The sequence below is a fragment of the Neophocaena asiaeorientalis genome, unplaced genomic scaffold, assembly GCF_003031525.2.
Source record: "Neophocaena asiaeorientalis asiaeorientalis breed wild unplaced genomic scaffold, Neophocaena_asiaeorientalis_V1.1 scaffold338, whole genome shotgun sequence".
In the NCBI taxonomy this organism is placed as follows: domain Eukaryota; kingdom Metazoa; phylum Chordata; class Mammalia; order Artiodactyla; family Phocoenidae; genus Neophocaena; species Neophocaena asiaeorientalis.
The window spans coordinates 150484-171495 of NW_020175405.1; the positions used below are offsets into that span (position 1 = coordinate 150484).

The 21012-nt window shown below is 35.8% G+C and overlaps 1 protein-coding gene across 2 annotated transcripts in view; it reads right to left on the reverse strand.

The window, feature by feature from the left end:
- The window catches only part of ATM (ATM serine/threonine kinase), a 137287-nt gene that overhangs the window by 101685 nt on the left and 14590 nt on the right, over positions 1-21012 (reverse strand). For both annotated transcript variants that reach the window (XM_024766966.1, XM_024766965.1), the window contains exons 6-13: positions 14449-14614; positions 13339-13577; positions 11542-11705; positions 6705-6874; positions 4688-5059; positions 3071-3265; positions 1715-1810; positions 684-909 (exon numbers count right to left, since the gene is read on the reverse strand). In XM_024766966.1, the coding sequence (XP_024622734.1) occupies positions 684-909; positions 1715-1810; positions 3071-3265; positions 4688-5059; positions 6705-6874; positions 11542-11705; positions 13339-13577; positions 14449-14614 (1628 nt within the window). The remainder of the gene's footprint in view (positions 1-683; positions 910-1714; positions 1811-3070; positions 3266-4687; positions 5060-6704; positions 6875-11541; positions 11706-13338; positions 13578-14448; positions 14615-21012) is intronic.

The window sequence follows — 21012 nt, forward strand, 5'->3', positions numbered from 1 at the left end:
ACGGGAGAGGCCACAACAGTGAGAGGCCCGCATACCACAAAAAAAAAAAAAAAAAAAAAAAAAAAAGAAAAAAAAAAAAGAAATATTAAGTACTATTAAAATTAAAAGATGTACGGCTGAGATTATCTAAGAAAGGCTTTAGCAAGGATTTTGACATATGGATTATCTGAACACATAGAAATGGGTAGAAAGACACCGGAGTTTTGGCAAGAGAACAGCACACACGAAGAGAATCTGTGATTTTAAGAGGACAAAGGAAATGATATGTGAGACATTACTAAAGGACCTCTAAAATATGGGTGACTGCTAGTTCATTTATTAATGACTTCTCCCTCTTCAAGTGCAACCAAAATCTATTAGATCAGTTTATATTATATCATTTTCTGTTATTGTAATATTTCCCTCCTCTGTATTGAGGTTCTTTTTCATCAAACAATCACTATGCTCGAAACCTTTATTACTACTCATCAACTCACACAAAGAATTCTACTTCTTTAATGTCTATGAGAATTCCTGGTAAAAGAAAATAGTCAAATTGTTTTTCTTCAGTTTTCCTTTTTTTCATGCTAAATTTTCCCTATAATATATAGCCACGTGCTACTACTTTGCTTTTAAAATTAAGCTTTCTAACAGTCTACCAAAGTAGAATCAAATATAGGCTTTAGTTTGTTTTGAAAATTCACCTCAGATGAGTAATTATTTAGAAGCTGTTCTGACAATCCCAGAAGATAGCGATCCAGTGATTGCTTGAGATTTTGGTGGACAGAAAAGCCTACACTGGATTGGTGCTTTTCTGTAGTACGTTCTTTCACAATGGTTAAAAAATCCATCTTGTCAAAAGTTGTCTGAAGAAATAGTTCTTCAACTTCTGAGAATGAAGGTTCTTCTGTATCTTTTTGGTGTTGCTCACTTCAAAGAAATAAGATTCTCAATTTGTAAAATCAAATTACCTATTATTTCACCTTCATATAGCAGCAATCTATTACAAATAAAAACATTAATAGCATCTATATTATTTAAAGACTGCTTATACAATTAGTGAATTATTCTTTTAAATGCTTGTCTTCTTTGGATTTTGATAATTACTTGTATAGAATTTCATTATTCATTAGCAAATTTTACTAATAAACAAAAAAATAAAAGTTACAGTTTCAAAGGCAAATTCAGAAAGTATTAAAAAAAATTAACAACAGATATAAACACTAAGAATAACATTATCTGAAAACAGTTCCCTTTTTTCACCTTTGATTTCTCCAAAATATAGATCTTTTTTCATCTTATGCCCTCTGGAGGAAGAATAGGAATCTTCATGCCAATGAATCATTTTCAGTCACAGTGATAAACATAAGCCTCTTGAGTCAATCAACTAAAATGAGGTTTTTAGATTTATTCTTGTTTCCCTTATCCTCAATTATCATTAGTTTTTAGCGAACAGTCAGATTTTATTTGACATATAAAAATGGGTCACATCTTTAAAGAACTCATTTCCACATGATGTTTATGTTCTTAATATCCCATCATAAATATAAACTATAGGATATAAAGTAAAATTATTGAATTAAAAGAAACTTTTCCCTTGCTAACAGTTATGATTTTTTTAATTGACCAATTCAGTTCATAATTTTTAAAATGTAGCTACTACTCTGCTAAAATATTATCTTTGTTAATTAAAGCTGTATCTTAAAATAACACAGAACTCTATTAGATAACATACCATTCTGGCACACTTTGGAAAAAATTCATTGCAGCTTTACAGTTTTTCATAGTGAGACTCACAAGAATTTTCTCCAGGGCAAGATGAGGAAAATTACTATAAAGTAAAATAAAAATCTTTACTTAGACGACCAAAAGCCATTTAAAGTATTCTTAAACTTAAACACCCAGGTTTAGCTATAAATATTGACCTCTAAAATTTGGATCCAAAATTAAAACTACTTTCATCTCTACTGAATTTCTTAACATCTGAAAACAGGTCTTAAAGAGCATACATTTCATGTTACTACCATTTTCAACACTTCCTAGAAGCAGACTCATACTGAATTTTTAAAGAGCATAAACAATTATGAAATAAAAGTAGGACTTCCCTGGTGGTGCAGTAGTTAAGAATCCACCTGCCAATGCAGGGGGACATGGGTTCAAACCCTGGTCCGGGAAGATCCCATGTGCTGCAGAGCAACTAAGCTCGTGTGCCACAACTACTGAGCCTGCGCTCTAGAGCCCACGAGCCACAACTACTGAGCCCACACGCCACAACTACTGAGCCCACACGCCACAACTACTGAAGCCCACGTGCCCTAGAGCCCATGCGCTGCAACTACTGAAGCCTGCACACTCTACGGCCCACATACTACAACTACTGAAGCCCACATGCCTAGAGCCTGTGCTCCACAAAGAGAAGCCACTGCAATGAGAAGCCCATGCACCACAACAAAGAGCAGCCCCTGCTCGCTGCAACTAGAGAAAGCCCACACGCAGCAACAAAGACCCAACACAGCCAAAAAATAAAAAATTTTTAAAAATAAAAAAATTTTTTTAAAAAGGCATTAAAGTAAAATCACTAAGATCCAGAGGTCTGTCCTCCAATCACTCAGTTCCATTTACTGACTGTGGATAGGTTAAGTGGGCAAGCTGCTCCCATCCTAGTGCTTAAGTCCCATTTTGGCTTTTTCTCATTTCTTCCCCTCATTAAAATATTTCGCCTAGAAGATACCCTCATTATGATTCCAGGATATACATGAGTTGGATATATGTTCAGATGGACCTATTTACAGACGATCACAAAGGAACATATAAGTGCTCAAAGAACTATATACATATTCTTCATGCACGTCCCCCTTATTCTCACGGTCTAGGTAGAGAGAGAAAACAAAGTAAAAGAACTTGGACAAAGATCCAGGCACAAAGATACAGAACACTATAAAAACAAAGGGACTGTTTAATCTCTAGGACTAATTCTGGGAAATCCTGTATGATCACTGTAAAATAAAGCCATCTAATATCAAACAAGAAATGGAGGGCACCTTATAAAACAAAACAAAAGCCAGCAGCATGCTAACTGAACTCAAATTACCTGTGAAGAATTGGAGGCAGCTCTGCACTGTCTTCAAAGTCATCCTCTAACTGATGGAATAAGAGCCATTTCATTATCAATTCCTTTAAAGAAAAATTTCTGTTTACATCATATATATTCTTCTCCATTCCTGTTTTTACTGTTTCTGGAACTACACAGATGGTCAGTGCCAAAGTCAAACAGCATACTGCAGGACTACAGCAAAACAAAGGACAATTAATATTAAAAGTGAGCTCTTTGCATAGAAAACAAACTTATGGTTATCAAAGGGGAAAGGAGGTGGGGGAGGGATAAATTAGGAGTTTGGGATTAGCAGATACAAACTATTATATGTAACTCAAAAACAGTCATGTACCACAATGTTCACTGCAGCTCTATTTTCAATAGCCAAGACATGGAAGCAACCTAAGTGTCCACTGACAGATGAATAGATAAAGAAGATGTGGCACTTATATACAATGGAATATTACTCAGCCATAAAAAGAAACAAACTGAGTTATTTGTAGTGAGGTGGATAGACCTAGAGTCTGTCATACAGAGTGAAGTAAGTCAGAAAGAGAAAAACAAATACCATATGCTAACATATACATATGGAATCTAAAAAAAAAGGTTATGAAGAACCTAGGAGCAGGACAGGAATAAAGACACAGACATAGAGAATGGACTTGAGGACACAGGGAGTGGAAAGGGTAAGCTGCGACGAAGTGAGAAAGAGGCATGGACTTATATATACTACCCAATGTAAAATAGATAGCTAGTGGGAAACAGCCACATAGCACACAGAGATCAGCTCCGTGCTTTGTGACCACCTGGAGGGGTGGATAGGGAGGGTGGGAGGGAGATGCAACAGGGAGGAGATATGGGGATATATGTATATGTACAGCTGATTCACTTCGCTATAAAGCAGAGACTAACACACCATTGTAAAGCAATTATACTCCAATAAAGATGTTAAAAAAAAACCTATTATATGTAAAATAGATAAACAACAAGGTCCTATTGTATAGCACAGGGAACTGTAATCAGTGTGTATATATACACAGACACACACACACATATGTATAAAACTGAATCACTTTGCTGTACCCCAGAAACTAACACAACATTGTAAATCAACTATACTTCAATTTAAAAAAAAGTAAGCTCTTTCAGGGACAGAGACCTTGTCTATCTTATTTATCACTGTGCCTCCAATGCTTAGGGCAGTGCCTGGCATGCTGTAGACATTTAGTAAACTTCTATGGACTAAATGAACACAAAAAAATTCTAAAAAGTCTGACTACATTTGAGAAAATTCTTGATTAAGAACTACCTCTTATTGTAACAGTATGCAGTACTAAAAAAAAAATAAAATTTATGAAGATTGAGCAAAAAATAATTGTCAATTACAAATAAAAGAAATATAAACACTTAATTCTTTAAAACTGGCCTTAGTAATCTCTTCACATTTGAAACTAAATTATACTTATTTATTAAGACTTCCTGGACAAACAACAAAAGCATCTGAAACAGAATTTAACATATGTTTAACTGAAGTTAGAAATTACAAAACTCAGGGGGAAAAAAAAAATTATATATATATGTTGCAAAATAGAATACAATCCATAGTCAACTTACCATGAAGGTCTGCAGGCTGACCCAGTAAATAACTTCCAGAATTCTCTGTCAACTTCAACTAAACTGCCTTGAATTATGGCTCCAAGTAAGCCAAAGTTTTCAGCTTGTATTTGTTCAGAACTTATACCACGAAAAGTAATAGACCAAATTTTAATCCAGAGTTTCAATAAATCTGACTTTTGAGAGCTTTCTAGGTTTGATTTCTTGCCTTGACACAATGCAAGTTCCATAAGGCATCGTAACACATATGGTGTGCGTTCCCCATGTCGTTGTTGAGGTAGAAGCTGGTGTAGTATCATTAGTAATGGTGACAACTCACAGTTAGGTAAACTTGAAGGATATTTTGATATTAATTGAGTTGCAATCTGTAACCTAAAAAAAGTATAAATAATTTGAAAATTATTCAAATCCATTAAGAGGCTAAAAGAAAATATATAGACATAGTACTCTTATAATAACCTAATTAGAATATTATCATCATCATTTTCCAGACTACTCTCATAATAAACTGGCTCTTAATATTTATTAGGCCCTACTTCCTAAAGTGGCAAGAAGATTGAAAACATTTAGGCTAGCTGGGTAAGCTATCATATTTTGCTTACACAGTAACTTTAAATAACCAAATTACCAACGTTCTACTTCTTACTTATCGTACACATCCCTGCTCTTTGGCCACCAATAATATTCCTTTAGAACAATAAAACAAACAAAAAACCCCAAAAACGGTTTTCCCTTGACGTTAATTCAGTTAATTCAATAAGTATTTGCTGCGAGTTCTCTAAAATGAGTGCTACTCAAGAATAGGAACTATATCTTGTTCACCCTCTATCCCTTATGCTTGGCACATAGTAGGTGTTCAATAAATAACTTCACTAAGTGGACAAATTAAAGAATATGAAATTGGCAACATCAACTATAGAAAATTTAGCAATAGGTATCTAAATCAATACGATTTCCTTCCACAACTCAATTATATTTAGACATTACATCAATGGGGGAAAAATCAAAGAGCACCGTTAACAAAAGTATGACTGTAATCTACAAATTTCTAACTGTCCTTACGCAAGCTGCTTAACCTTTCTCAGTTGCAGTTGTCTTTTTGGTAAAGCAAAAAGGCTGAGCTGCATGAATTCTACAGATTCCTAACAGACCTAATATTTTGTGATTCCAAAGAATTCCACAATTTAATTACTTAAATAACTGCAAATGCTATATGAGACTAAAGAACAGAGCAAATGGAACTTCCCGGGTGGCGTAGTGGTTAAGAATCCGCCTGCCAACGCAGGTGACACGGGCTCAAGCCCTGGTCTGGGAAGATTCCCACATGCCACGAAGCAACTAAGCCCGTGTGCCACAACTACTGAGCCTGCGCTCTATAGCCCGTGAGCGACAATTACTGAGCCCACGTGCCACAACTACTGAAGCCCGTGCACCTAGAGCCCATGTTCTGCAACAAGAGAAGCCACAGCAATGAGAAGCCCATGCACCACAAAGAAGGGTAGCCCCCACTCGCTGCAACTAGAGAAAACCCTGTGCGCAGCAATGAAGACCCAACACAACCAAAAACAAATTTTAAAGAACAGAGCAAATAGTAAAAAATAACCTTTATCATGGCATAAGGTCCAAATTATTCTGTGATTTCTGAATACTAACTTTAATTTCTTCCTAATCTAATTCTATTAGAAGGTGCCAAGCATGGTAAAATTTCTTTGTGTTGAGGTATACAACTCAGTGAATTCCATGAGGCACACAGTACCGATCGCCTACCAAGCAGCCATTCTCCTTCTTCCTTGCTATGGCAATATGCTTAGGAAAGGTGCCCTATTCCTGGCTTCCAGCAGATAAACCATAGTGGTTGATCTCACATGTCCTAGTAATCACCTTCCCCTTTGTCATCACTGCTTTGGGAGTGACCTAGTTCTGGCCAGGCCAATGAGGTAAAGGAATCTACCGGGGTCTTGTGAGAAAAATTAATGAGACTAAAATGATATTGAAAGAGAAAAAAACAATATTTTACCAAGGCACAATGTTAAAATCATTCTGTGACTTCTGAAGATGATCTTTTATTACTTCCCAACCTAATTCTATTTTCTTCTTTTTGCAAGGTGCATTGTAATCACTAAATTCTCTTTGTGTGGTTGTGTAAGACTGAGAAATCTCCAAAGATCTAGTATCTTCATTAAAAACCTGTAAAACAACAAAAGGAAAACCTAGTTTTTTAATACTGCTATTGTTTCTAATAGTTCATTAGGAAAAAATGTTCCGTCTTAGATGAAGATACAGGTTAGTCATAAAGCAAGAGTAATAAACTACAGAAATATATGAATATGAAAATATGCTAACAAACATTTTGCAGACAATAATGGCTCTCTAGAAAGCAGATATTACCAAGTAAGTTATTAGTTTTAGTTCCTGAGAAACTTTACTAAAAGCACCAAAACATCTAAAAGTAAAGCAAAAACCTCTATTTTCAAAGATATTAAATCATAAACTTAGTGTTAAGAAAATATTTCACATGTGAAATGGATGGTAACCAAATCTCCGGGGAAAAGTTTTACTTAAGAAACATTGTCTCTATTTCATTTACTTCTGCTCTGATCTTTATGATTTCTTTCCTTCTACTAACTTTGGGTTTCATTTGTTCTTTGTCTACCTCCTTTAGATGTAAGGTTAGGTTGTTTGAGATTTTTGTTTTCTGAGATCAGACTTCCCTCTTAGAACTGATTTTGATGTGTCCCTTAGAACTGCTTTTGATGTGTCCCCTCTTAGAACTGCTTTTGATGTGTCCCATAGGTTTTAGACAAATGAAATAGAGACTGAAAAAATAATAGAAAAGATCAATGAAACTAAAAGCTGGTTCTTCGAAAAGATAAACAAAATTGATAAGCCTTTAGGCAGACTCATCAAGAAAAAAAAGGGAGAGGGCCCAAATCAATATAATCAGAAACGAAAAAGAAATTAAAACTGACACCACAGAAATACAAAGGATCAGAAGAGACTACAACAAACAGCTATATGCCAATAAAGTGGACAACCTAGAAGAAACAGACAAATTCTTAGAAAGGTACAATCTCCCAAGACTGAACCAGGAAGAAATAGAAAATGTGAACAGACCAATAACCAGTAATGAAATTGAATCAGTAATTTTAAAACTCCCAACAAACAAAAGTCCAGCAACAGATGGCTTCACAGGTAAACTTTACAAACATTTAGAGACTTAACACCTATCCTCAAACTATTCCACAAAACTGCAGAGGAAGGAACAATTCTGAACTATGAGGCCAGCATCACCCTGATATCAAAACCAGACAAAGATATCACAAAGAAAGAAAATTATAGGCCAATATCACTGATGAACATATGAAAACATCCTCAACAAAATACTAGCAAAACGAATCCAACAATACAGTAAAAGGATCATACCTGGGACTTCCCTGGTGGCGCAGTGGTTAAGAATCTGCCTGCCAATGCAGGGGAAACGGGTTCAAGCCCTGGTCCGGGAAGATCCCACATGCTGCGGAGCAACTAAGCCCATGTGCCACAACTACCAAGCCTGTGCTCTAGAGGTTGTGAGCGAAAACTACTGAAGCCTGTGCGCCTAGAACCTGTGCTCTTCAACAAGAGAAGCGCCCACAATGAGAAGCCCACGCACCGCAAAGCAGAGTAGCCCCCGTTCTCTGTAACTAGAGAAAGCCTGCACGCAGCAACGAAGACCCAACACAGCCATAAACAAATAAATAAATAAATAAATAAAAATTTATATTAAAAAAGTAGGATCATGTGGGATTTATCCCAGGCATGCAAGGATTTCTCAATATTTGCAAATCAATCAATATGATATAGCACATTAACAAACTGAAAAATAAAAACCAAATGATCATCTCAATAGATACAAAAAAGTTTTTGATAAAATTCAACATCCATTTATAATAAAAACTTTCCAGAAAGCAAGCACAGAGGGAATATACCTCAGCATAATAAAGTCCATATATAACAAACCCACAGCTAACATCATACTTAATGGTGAAAAGCTGAACGTATTTCCTCTAAGATCAGGAACAAGACAAGGATGTCCACTCTTGCCACTTTTCTTCAACAGTTTTGGAAGTCCTAGCCACAGCAATCAGAGAAGAAAAAGAAATAAAAGGAATCCAAATTGGAAAAGAAGAAATAAAACTGTCACTGTTTGCAGATGACATGATACTATACATAGAAAACCCTAAAGATGCTACCAGAAAACTACTAGAGCTCATCAATGAACTAAGTAAAGTCGCAGGATACAAAATTAATATACAGAAATCTGTTGCAATTCTACACACTAATGAACTACCAGAAAGAGAAATTAAGGAAACAATCCCATTTACCTTGCATTAAAAAGAATAAATTACCTAGAATAAACCTTTTGCCTACAGGAGACAAAAGACCTGTCCTTGGAAAACTGTATGACTGTGATGAAAGAAACTGAAGACGACACAAACAGATGGAAAGATACACTGTGTTCTTGGATTGGAAGAATCAACATTGTTAAAATGACCATATTACCTAAGGCAATCTACAGATTCAATGCAATCCCTATCAAAATACCAATGGCATTTTTCACAGAACCAGAACAAATAACTTTAAAATTTGTATGGAAACACAAAGGACCCCAAATAGCCAAAACAGTCTTGAGAAAGAAGAACAGAGCTGGAAGAATCACACTCCCTGACTTCAGAATATAAAGACTACAAAGCTACAGTAATCAAAACAGTGTGGTACTGGCACAAAAACAGACACATAGATCAATGGAACAGGATAGAGAGCCCAGATATAAACCCATGCACTTATGGTCAATTGATCTATGACAAAGGAGGCAAGAATATACAATGGAGAAAAGACAGTCTCTTCAATAAGTGTTGCTGGGAAAACTGGACAGCTACATGTAAAAGAATGAAATTAGAATGTCCTCTTATACCATATACAAAAATAAAATGAATTAAAGACATAAATGTAAGACTGAATACTGTAAAACTCCTAGATGAAAACACAGGCAGAACACCCTCTGACATAAGTCATAGCAATACTTTTTTGGATTCATATCCTAAAGAAAAGGAAATAAAAGCAAAAATAAGCAAATGGGACCCAATTAAACTCACAAGCTTTTGCACAGCAAAAGAAACTATCCAGTGAATGAAAAGACAACCTACTGAATGGGAGAAAATGTTGGCAAATAATATGACCGATAAGGGGTTAATATTCACACATATAAACAGCTCAACATCAAAACAAACAAACAAACAACATTATTAACAAATGGGCAGAAGACCTGAACATACATTTTTTCCAAAGAGGAAACGAAGATGACCAACAGGCACATGAAAGAATGCTCAACATGCTAATCATCAGGAAAATGCAAATCAAAACCATAATATCACTTCACACCTGTCAGAATGGTTATCATGATTATCATCAAAAAGAACACAAATAAAAAACAGTGGCAAGGATGCGGAGAAAAGGGATCCCTCATACACTGTTGGGGGGACTGTAAATTGGTGCAGCTAATGTGGAAAACACTATGGAGGTTTCTCAAAAATTAAAATTACCATATGACCCAGTAAAATTCTCCTGGGTATATATCCAAAAAAACCAAAAACACTAATTCAAAAAGGTACATGCACCCAATGTTCACAGCAGCATCAATTGCCAAGATATGGAAGCAACTTCAGTGTCCATCAAGAGATGAATGGATAAAGATTGGTGAGTGTATATACATATGTATATATATACACATACACACACACACACACAAAAGACTACTACTCAGCCATAAAAAAAGAAAGAAGTTCTGCCATTTGCAGCAACACGGATAGAGTTGGAGGGCGTTATGCTAAGTGAAATAAGTCGGACAGAGAAAGACAAATACTGTATGATATCACTTACATGTGGAATCTAAAAAACACAACAGATTAGTGAATATAACAAAAAAGATGCAGACTCACAGATACAGAGAACAAACCAGTGGTTACCAGTGGGGGATGGGGGGTAACAAACTATGAGTGGGAGTTTATTGTAAGGATGTATTGTACAACACGGGGAATATAGACAATATTTTGCAATAACTGTAAATGGAGTATAACCTTTAAAAATTGCATAAATTTTAAAATTTCTTCTATGGAGGAAAAAAAAAAGAAACATTAAGCCATCAGCTGATGAATGGGTAAACAAAATGTAATATATCCCTACAACTGAATATTACTCAGCGATAAAAAAGAATGAAATACTTATTCATGGTACGACATGGAAGAACCTTGAAAACATTATGCTTAGTGAAAGAAGCCAGACACTAAAGACCACACATCGTATGATTCAATTTATATGAAATGTCCAAAACAGGCAAATCCACAGAGGCAGAAAGTAGATTAGTGGCTGGTTGCTAGGAACTGGAAGCAGGGAATTGAGGCTGACTGCTAATAGGTACAAAGTTTGTTTTGGCAGTGATGGAAATGCTCTGGAATTAGTGGTGATGGTTGCACAACAGAGTGAAAATGCTAAAAACCACTGAATTACACCCTTTAAAATAATGAATTTTATGTCATGTGATTTCTAAATCAGGAAAAAAAACAAAGAAAGAAAACACATAGGGTTAAGATAATCTTATTGCTTGTAGACAGTTTTCTTAAGAATGGAAACGTTCATCATCAGTTTTCCCTAAGTTTATATTTGCAAGATAGTTACCTCTTAAGTTAGAAGGGCAATGCTAAATATTTATGGTGTTTAGAAAGGAACAGTTACATGTACCGAGTAATTTTACACGCTTTTTACAGGCCAATAAAAGGAGAATGAGAAATTTCAAAATGTGACAAGATCTACTATACCTGGTGACAAATATCTGCCATCAATTCAATCAAGTTTTCCTTGACAGCGATATTACGAGATCCTGAAGAATATTTCCCTCTGCTTCCTATATGACTTATTTCATTAACTAGCAGATCATATACATTGTATAAGATACTCTTCCACTTTCTTGATGCATAGGCACCTGTAATTTTAAAAAATAATTATTAAATTAAAATATAATTTATACATACAATCCATTTGCACTGCCAACTCCCACAAAACTATTCAGCTGTTAAGGTGGAAACATTAGAAGACATCTGGTCCAGCCTATTTAGTACTAATGGCTCTTCTGACAATATCCTTGACAAGCTCTACTTCATAATGATGTCCATTTCACACTCAGTTAACTGTATTTCTTGTAAAATTCTTCCATATTCTGATCTAACTATCTCTAACCAATTCAATCAAAATCTCAATCAAACTTTCTTTAATTTCTTCTCTCCCCCAAAGCAAATTAATACTTTCCCTCTTTTACATAAGGACCAACTTCTCTGTATGTCTTTAAGAGGAAAACATTACCAGTTCCTTCAACAAGAGTACAAATAACATGTTATCCAGACTTATCATCATCCCAGTCACCTTCCCCTAGACACACTCCAGTCAACTTATGTCCCTCTTAAAATGATGACTCTACAAACTCTGGTAAGCATAATATTCCCAACCACGATCTAACGAGTATGGGGAACAATGGGGCTGTTTCCTCCCACAAAACGAAGAACCTATTTAAAATCTATTAATGAATTTAATTAATCTATTAAAGAACCTAATAAAGTCTATTAATGTATACTAAAACTATATTCGTGTTTCTGACAGCCTCATCATCTGTCAATTTTCAATTGATCCTAAACATGCACTTAACTAAAATCCTAAACATGTCTCACCATCTCTTAATAAGCCTGATTTTCATTCTGGTGAGAGCTATGTGAAAGATGAAAAACTAAGGAAAGCCACCATTCTTTCACCTCCAGTGGTTTCATGGGCTACAAATACATCTAACTATACATACTAGAAGAGCCCATGAAACATACACAGCTGCTTTTGATAAAAAGTGGCCACAACAGTTTTCCTCTATTTTAGCTACTATTCAATGAATGTCCTTAATAAGGTCATTACACTAGCCATGATGAATTGGTCCAAAGGCTAGTACAAGCCAGATTCAAAACATGGCCTAAGCATGAGAGAACTCATTCAATTCCAGTTCCACCCAGTAAAGTTCCTGTCTACTGAATGGAGCTACATCATCCATGCAATACTCTTTTGGTGAAAGACAAACATAAAGGAATGAAGGGAGGATAAGTCATTCATTTCTGGTTTCCCTAGCAAATATGTATTTATCTTCCTTGGGAACTGACTAATCTGGCTGGTTCAATTCACATTTATCTATTTTATTTTCTAATAAAAGCAATATGTAGATAAACAAGATCCTGTCTTCTCTAAATTCTTTTACTCTTACAGTCTGCGTCACACCTCTTAGCACCTAATTATTGCTGCATAATCAGATCCTAGAGGGAATAGTGTCTCATATTTGTTCGTATTCCTCACAAAACGTAGGTAGCATTGTACTAAACAAATGGTAAGGCATGATATGATTTGCAACCTACCATAGCTTCAAATTAAAAAATAAAAGTGTGAAAAATATCCTCATGACTGACACTATTACCAAGCAAAGCAATCCAGAGGAAGGTCATAACCTCCTATAACATACAGATTTCATACTTAACCCTCTATATTTCAATGAAGAAGCAAATGCAAAATAGCAAAAACTTTCTTTATACCTTTTTCTTGAGTTTTGGCTCCCTTTGGATGATGGATATAAATTTGTAGTTGAAATAACTCAATAATTACTTCTTTTAAGGAATCATTAAGTCTATGTTGAGTCCAGATATAAAGTAAGGTAGGAAGAATTTCATCTCCTAATTCACATACTCGAATTCGAAAGTTAACAGCCAAAGTCTTGAGGAAGATAATAAATGCTGCTAAGATATGACTTAGACCTGCAGAGCTCTTTTCTTGTCTGTAACAGAAAATAAACAGACTTAATATAACAGGGGAAAATGCAGAAACTGAAGACAGTAATGAAGTTGCGTGCTGAAAGAAAAAAACGTTCTGATTTTCAAATAATAGTAGTCTTACTTTCAGAATTATTCAGAAAAATCACAGCAGCACTACTTAGCAACAACAAAAAATAGTTCCTATTTGGCATTGGGAGATCACTCCTGTTAGCTCTCCCTGCTGCTGAAACACTGTCTAAAATTATATAAAACTAATTTGTAATACCTACCATTTATAAAATATTTCACATTATAAATTGGGTAATGCCACATAAATATAAGATACTGATATTTCCAAAATATATTCCTATTTCATTTTATTCTTAGCACATTACAACTATCTTCAAAATTCAGGAAAATAAAAATACTTAGAGGCCATATAGCTTTCCTGTTATTAAAAAAGCAAGACAGGGCTTCCCTGGTGGCGCAGTGGTTGAGAGTCTGCCTGCCGATGCAGTGGACACAGGTTCGTGCCCCGGTCCGGGAAGATCCCACATGCCGCGGAGTGGCTGGACCCGTGAGCCACGGCTACTGAGCCTGCACGGGCCGGAGCCTGTGCTCCGCAATGGGAGAGGCCCCCACAGGGAGGGGCCCGCGTCCCGCAAAAAAAAAAAAAAGAAAAAAGCAAGACAGATCTAGAACATCATTACATGTTCTGCATATTGGATATTCAGGAAGTGCTGGACCTAACACTTTCCTTGGGAATCCACTAGTTCTACTATAATCGGCCAATGATGTTTTCAAGTTGGTAAAATTTAGTTACTGAATCTAAAACACAGTCTTGCAAAAAGATCAAATGGATTTCCAATACAAAACAAAAACAGATTAGATTACCTTGCATGCTGAATAGCCTTAGAAAAAAAATCCAAAAATTTAGAATTTAATCCATCAGTCTGCGAACAGCATCCTTTGGTCACAGCTTCAATTATTCTAGCCACCAAAACTCTATTAATGTCTTGTGAAGGTTTAAGATACAGCTGGAAGTACACAGAGAACAATTCTTAAAAAAAAAAAAAAAAAGTTAGTTATGTTTTTAAAAAGAAAACTATCGAAACATTTAACTTAGATGTCACAATTCAATTTAAATTTCAATAATCCCACAGACAAAAGATTAAAAATTATATTAATTTATACTTACTACAGTAAGAGCATCCCATCAATATTTATTTTTATAAATTAAACTGCCTTCAAGACAGGAACTACAGGCAGCAGAGTATGTGAACACCAGTTTAAGAGCCAGATCTCAGATAAGCTACTTAACTTCTCTATTCCTAAATTCCTTCTGCTAGGCCTAACAAAGCACTTGACAGTGTACTCTCCACAGTTTTGTTTTGTTTTGTCTTAGTGCTATTTGATTAATAATGTGTGTAAAGTGTGTCAAGAACTGTGAAAGATCTGAGACTTTACACTATTTGTAACCCAACAAATTAGAATGCCAGTTTCATGGATGTTGGCAGAAGACATGAAATTCCTGATCAGAGAAAGAGGACAATTTATTTCTCACAGCAATGATAGTAGCCAGAGTACCTTCATTTTTGCATAAATTCCTCAATCTCAAAAGCAACGTGAAGAGGGACAGGTGACACAGTTCAAATGATGAGCTACCATACAGGAGAGACATCCCAAGCAATGAGCTGCAAGCAAACCTGTCCTTTGTTCTGGAGGAGGCCATCATCTCTGTCATCTCTATCTTCCAAGGCTCACTGCACAAACATACTTTAAAAAACAGTCTGGAAAAGAATAGTCAGTGTCATGTCTTTGACATGACATGCAGAAACGTGAAATGCATTGAGAATTATCTCCCAACACAATGAAAAGCAAAGTTGCTAAGGCAGGATTTTCTTCCCATAAAGAGATAATTAGGAAGTCCTCAGTTAGCAAAGTGACTTAAGAATAATTTCAACTGTATATGTCAAATAATTCTGCAGAAATAGCTTAAAGTCAGAAATGTTAAATTCAAAAGAATAAGGACAATATAAAAACCTCAAACATCAAATAGTAAGAAAAATGATTCCTATCATATCTGACTTTATAGAACTCTACACAAGTGCTTCCCAAAGTTTTTTCACTACATGCAATACCTAAATAATGGTAAAAACATGAATTAACACACACAAATTTGGAGACAGAAAAACAGGAGGCATTATCTTTAGCATTTCCTTCTTATTACTTGGCAAGAGCAAAGTGCTGAAACAGCAAAAGCCAACAATGCAACTCTCTGTCTCTGATTAAATCTCAACTTTCAGGGCTTTTATTTTACTTGGGGAAATTATCCCAGTTCTCACAGAATCCAACATATTCCTCTAGTAAGTGGGTAAAAAAAAAAAAGCTAGTATAAGACATTCAACAAAAGAGTAGAGTCCTACTTCTCCAAAAACGGCGGCAGTGCATGCCTCCAAATGAATTCCCTTTCTCCATGAATTCAACAACAAAAAAAGCTCAAAGAGCAGATAGCAAAACAGCATGATATTAAAAAGCAGTTTCTGCAGACTCACAGACATAAAGAACCCACTTGTGGTTGTCAAAGTGGAGGGAGGTGTAGGGGAGGGAAGTATTGGGAGTTTGAGATTAGCAGATGCAAACTTTTATATATAGGATGGATAAACAACAAGGTCCTACTGTATAGCACAGGGAACTATGTTCAATATCCTGTGATAAACCATAACGCAAAGAATATGAAAAAGAATATATATATGTATGACCAAGTCACTTTGGTGTATAGCAGAAATTAACACAACATTGTAAATCAACTATTCTTCAATAATTTTTTTTTTTAAAGGAGTTTCTGGAGTTAAAATAAAATAAAACCCCAAAAGACATCATTAAATGTAGATTCCTTGGGATTTTACACATAGACAGCCATATCATCTACAAATGTGAAGTTTTATTTCTTCCTTTCCAATCTGTATGCCAATTATCCTTTTCTTGCCTAACTGCCCTAGCTAGGACCTCCAGTACAATGTTGAATAGGAGTGGTGACAGCGAATACCCTTGTCTTTTTCCCAATTTTTTAATGAAAAGTTTTAAATTACAGATTTGATTTCTTTACTTGTTACAGAAGTATACAGATTACTTATTTCACACTGGGTGAGTTTTGATAGTGTGTGGTTTTAAGGAATTGTTCCATTTATTTTCAGTCATCAAATTTATGTGTGTAGAGTTGTTTATAGCATTCCCTTACTATTCTTTCAGTATCTGTGGAATCTGCAATTATATCCCATTTAATTCCTAATATCAATAATTTGTGTCTTTCTTTACCTTACTCACTCTTGCTAGAGGTTCTAGATTTTGATGTTTTCAAAGAATCAGCTTTTTGTTTCAATAATTTTCCTTTACTGTTTTGTTTTCATCGATTTCTGTTCTTATCTTCTGCTTGAAGTCTTTGGATTTGTTTGTTTTTCTAGTTTCTTGAGATGGAGGCTAAGATTATTAATTTGATATCTTTCCTCTTTTCTAATGTAGGCATTTAATGCTATAAATTACCCTCTCAACATAACTTTAGCTACATTCTACAAATTTTGATATGTTGTAATTTTCATTTTCATTCAGTTTTAAACATGCCTTGAGAATTTTCTTTCCACCCATGAATTATTTAGAAGCGTGTCATTTATTTTCACAAAAGTACTATGAAGGAAAGAGTACCATGGTAGAAAATAAAAAGAGAGGAAGAAATTAGGAAAAACAATCAGAAAATGGCCGTGACATTTAAACTGAGACTTGAAGGACAAGAAAAAACAGGCCATACAAAGGGTAGCCTCTGAAAAAAGAACAAATGCCACAGGTAAGAAAGAGCTTATACTTTCTAAACAGGAGTGTGTGAGATGATCCATAGCTATGTCAGAAGAAAATATTAGCGCTCCTATTTTTTAATTAAAACTAATTACAAAAATTACGCTTTACTGATTTTTAATATAGAAATCGACAATGGCCACTCTGGAAGACAGTTTGGCAGTTTCTTAAAAAACTAAACATACTTTTACCATATGATCCAGCAATCACGCTCCTCAGCATTTACCCAAATGAGTTGAAAACTTATCTGTACACAGATGTTTATAGCATTTTCATTCATAATCTCCAAAACTTGCAAGCAATCAACATGTCTTTCAGTAAGTGAATGGATAATTAAACTGTGGTAAATCCAGACAATGAAATATTATTCAGTGCTAAAAAGAAATGAGCTATCGAGCCATGAAAAGACATGGAAGAACTTTAAATGCAAATTACTAAATGAAAGAAGCCCCTCTGAAAATACTATATACTGTATGATTCCAACTATATGACATTTTGGAAAAGGCAAAACTATGGAGACAGTTAAAAAGATCAGTGGTTGCTAGGGATCAAGGTGGAGAGAGGAATAAATAGGCAGAGCACAGAGGATTTTCAGAGCAGTGAAACTATTCTCTATGATACAATAATGGTGGACACATATCATTATACATTTCTCAAAAGTTATAGAATGTACAACACCAAGAGTGACAGTGTAAACTATGGACTTTGAGTGATATGAGGTGTCAGCGTAGGTTCACTGATGGAAACAAATGTACCGCTTTGGTGCTGGATGTTGCTGTGCACGTGTGAGGTCAGGGGATATATGGGAACTCTGTACTTTCTGCCCAATTCTGCTGTGAATCTAAAACTGCTCTAAAAAAATAAAGTCTATTAAAAAAAAGTTTGAAAATCACTGGGTTAGAGAATCTGAATAAAGGCCACTGTAGCAAGAGCACAGAAATTAGAAGGATGGGGTGGGCTTTAAGGTCAGAGAGATAGGCAGAAGCAAAACTACGTAGCACTTCCAAGACCTGAAGGGAAGTCCATATTTTATATTAGTTATACAAGAAAGCAACTGAAGGTTTTTAACTTTTCTTCCTTTCTACCTAATTAGAAAAACTATTTTCTTCCTTAGGACAATCTTAGGGCTCTTGCTTTGGAATCCCTTCTTCTCAGAAAACATACATGAGCAATTTTCCTGTGTATTCAACTACTCTCTCTTCACTGAATCCTTCTGATTACATGTATATATACTCCAATCACTCTCTTCTTTAATAGGACCCCCTTTCCCTTCCCCTTGTAACCAAAACTTTTGAAAATGTTGTATTTGTTAATCCATTTTCTCACTTGTCACTCATGCTTTCACACCAGTTTGTTATACAACTGAACACCATCAACCAACTGACTCTAACTGCCATGTATAGAATAATTCATCCAACAATAGCAGATACACATTCTTTTCAAATGCATATGGAACACTCACCAAGTTAGACCTTATCCTTGATCATAAAAGAAATCATAACAGTTATAAATAATTTTGGTTATAAAAAGCATGGTCTCTGACCATAACATTAAACCACAAAAGGAAAACAAAACAGGAGAATTACCCCAAATGAATGGGAATTAAACAACATACTTCCAAATAATCCAGGGTCAAAGGGAAACCCTCAAAAAAACCTAGAACGTATTTTGAACTGAAGAAAAAGAAAAAACATTGTCAACATTTGTGAGATGTGACTAAAGTAGTGTTTAGAGAAAAACTTATTACATTAAATGCACATATTTGGAAAGAAGCTCTCAAATCAATGATCTAAGCTTAAGAAACCAGAGAAGAAATGAAATCCAAAGCAATCAGAAGTAAGGAACTAATAATTATAAGATCAGACTCAGTAATGAAAGAGGCAATACCACTACACAGCGTAAGCACATTAAAAGGATAATGAGACAATAATGTTCAAGAACAACTTTACACTCATACGTTCAACAACTTATATGAAATGAACAAATTCTTAAAGAAACAAATTCCAAAGGTCACTGAGAATATGTAACCTAAATAATCCTGCATCTATTAAAGAAATTGAATTCATAATTAAAAATCTTACAACCACCACCACCTCCAAATTCAATCCAGTAACATATAAAATGTATAATACATCATGCCCTAATAGGGTATATCCCAGGAACACAAGGTTGACTCAACCTGTGAAAAACTGATCAACATAATTCACCGTACCAATAAACTAAAGACAAAAAAACCCATGATTGGGCTTCCCTGGTGGCGCAGTGGTTGAGAGTCCGCCTGCCGATGCAGGCAACACGGGTTCGTGCCCCGGTCCGGGAAGATCCCACATGCCGCGGAGCGGCTAGGCCCGTGAGCCATGGCCGCTGAGCCTGCGCGTCCGGAGCCTGTGCTCCGCAACGGGAGAGGCCACAGCAGTGAGAGGCCCGTGTACCGCAAAACAAACAAACAAACAAAAAAACCCATGATTATCTCAATATATACAGAAAAAAATTCAATTCAATATCCATTCAATATCCATTCATGATAAAAAACCATGAGCAACCAGAATAGAAGGGAATGTCCTCAACCTGTATTAACAGCTCATATGCTGAACTTCCCTGGTGGCACAGCATATAAGAATCCACCTGCCAATGCAGGGGTCACGGGTTCGAGCCCTGGTCCGGGAAGATTCCACATGCCATGGAGCAACTAAGCCCGTGCGCCGTAACTACTGAGCCTGTGCTCTAGAGACCGTGAGCCACAACTACTGAGCCCACAAGCCACAATTACTGAAGGCCATGCGCCTGCAGCCCGTGCTCCACAACAAGAGAAGCCACCACAATGAGAAACCCGCACACTGGAGCAAAGAGTAACCCCCGCTCGCTGCAACTAGAGAAAGCCCACGTACAGCAATGAAGACCCAAGGCAGCCCAAAGTTAATTAATTAATTAAAAATAGCTAATATGCTAATGATCAAACACTGAATATTTCCCCCTAAAACCAGGAACAGGACAAGGAAGGATGTCTCTTCTCACTACTCCTAATCAAAATCATATTGGAGGAAAAACTATACATCTCTTAGAAGAAAACACAGGGGGAAAGTTTCATAACATTGGATTGGCAATGATTTGTTGGAAATGACCCCAAAAGCACAGGCAACAAAAGAAAAAAATAGATAGACTGTATTCATCAAAGCAAAACCTTTTGTGCATCAAAGGACACTATCATCAGAGGTAAAGGCATCCCATGGAATGGGAGAAAATATTTCCAAACCATGTATCTGATAAGGAATTAATATAGAATACATAAAGAACTCCTACAATCCAACAAAAAACAAACAACCCGATTAAAAACTGGGCAAAAGATTTGAATAGACTTTTCTCCAAAGATGATACACAAATGGACAATAAACACATGAAAAGTTCAACATCACCAGTCATTAAGGAAATGCAAATCAAAATCACAATGAGACACCACTTCATACACATTTACATTAGGATGGCTATTATCAAAAAAAGAGAGAAAGAAAAAAGAAGTGTTGAGGAGTTAGCGACAGGGAGGGCAGGGGGCCTGTGCTTAGTTCTGGGGGAGGAGGTGGCCAGTTTAGGGTCTCAGGGGACAGGTGGGGG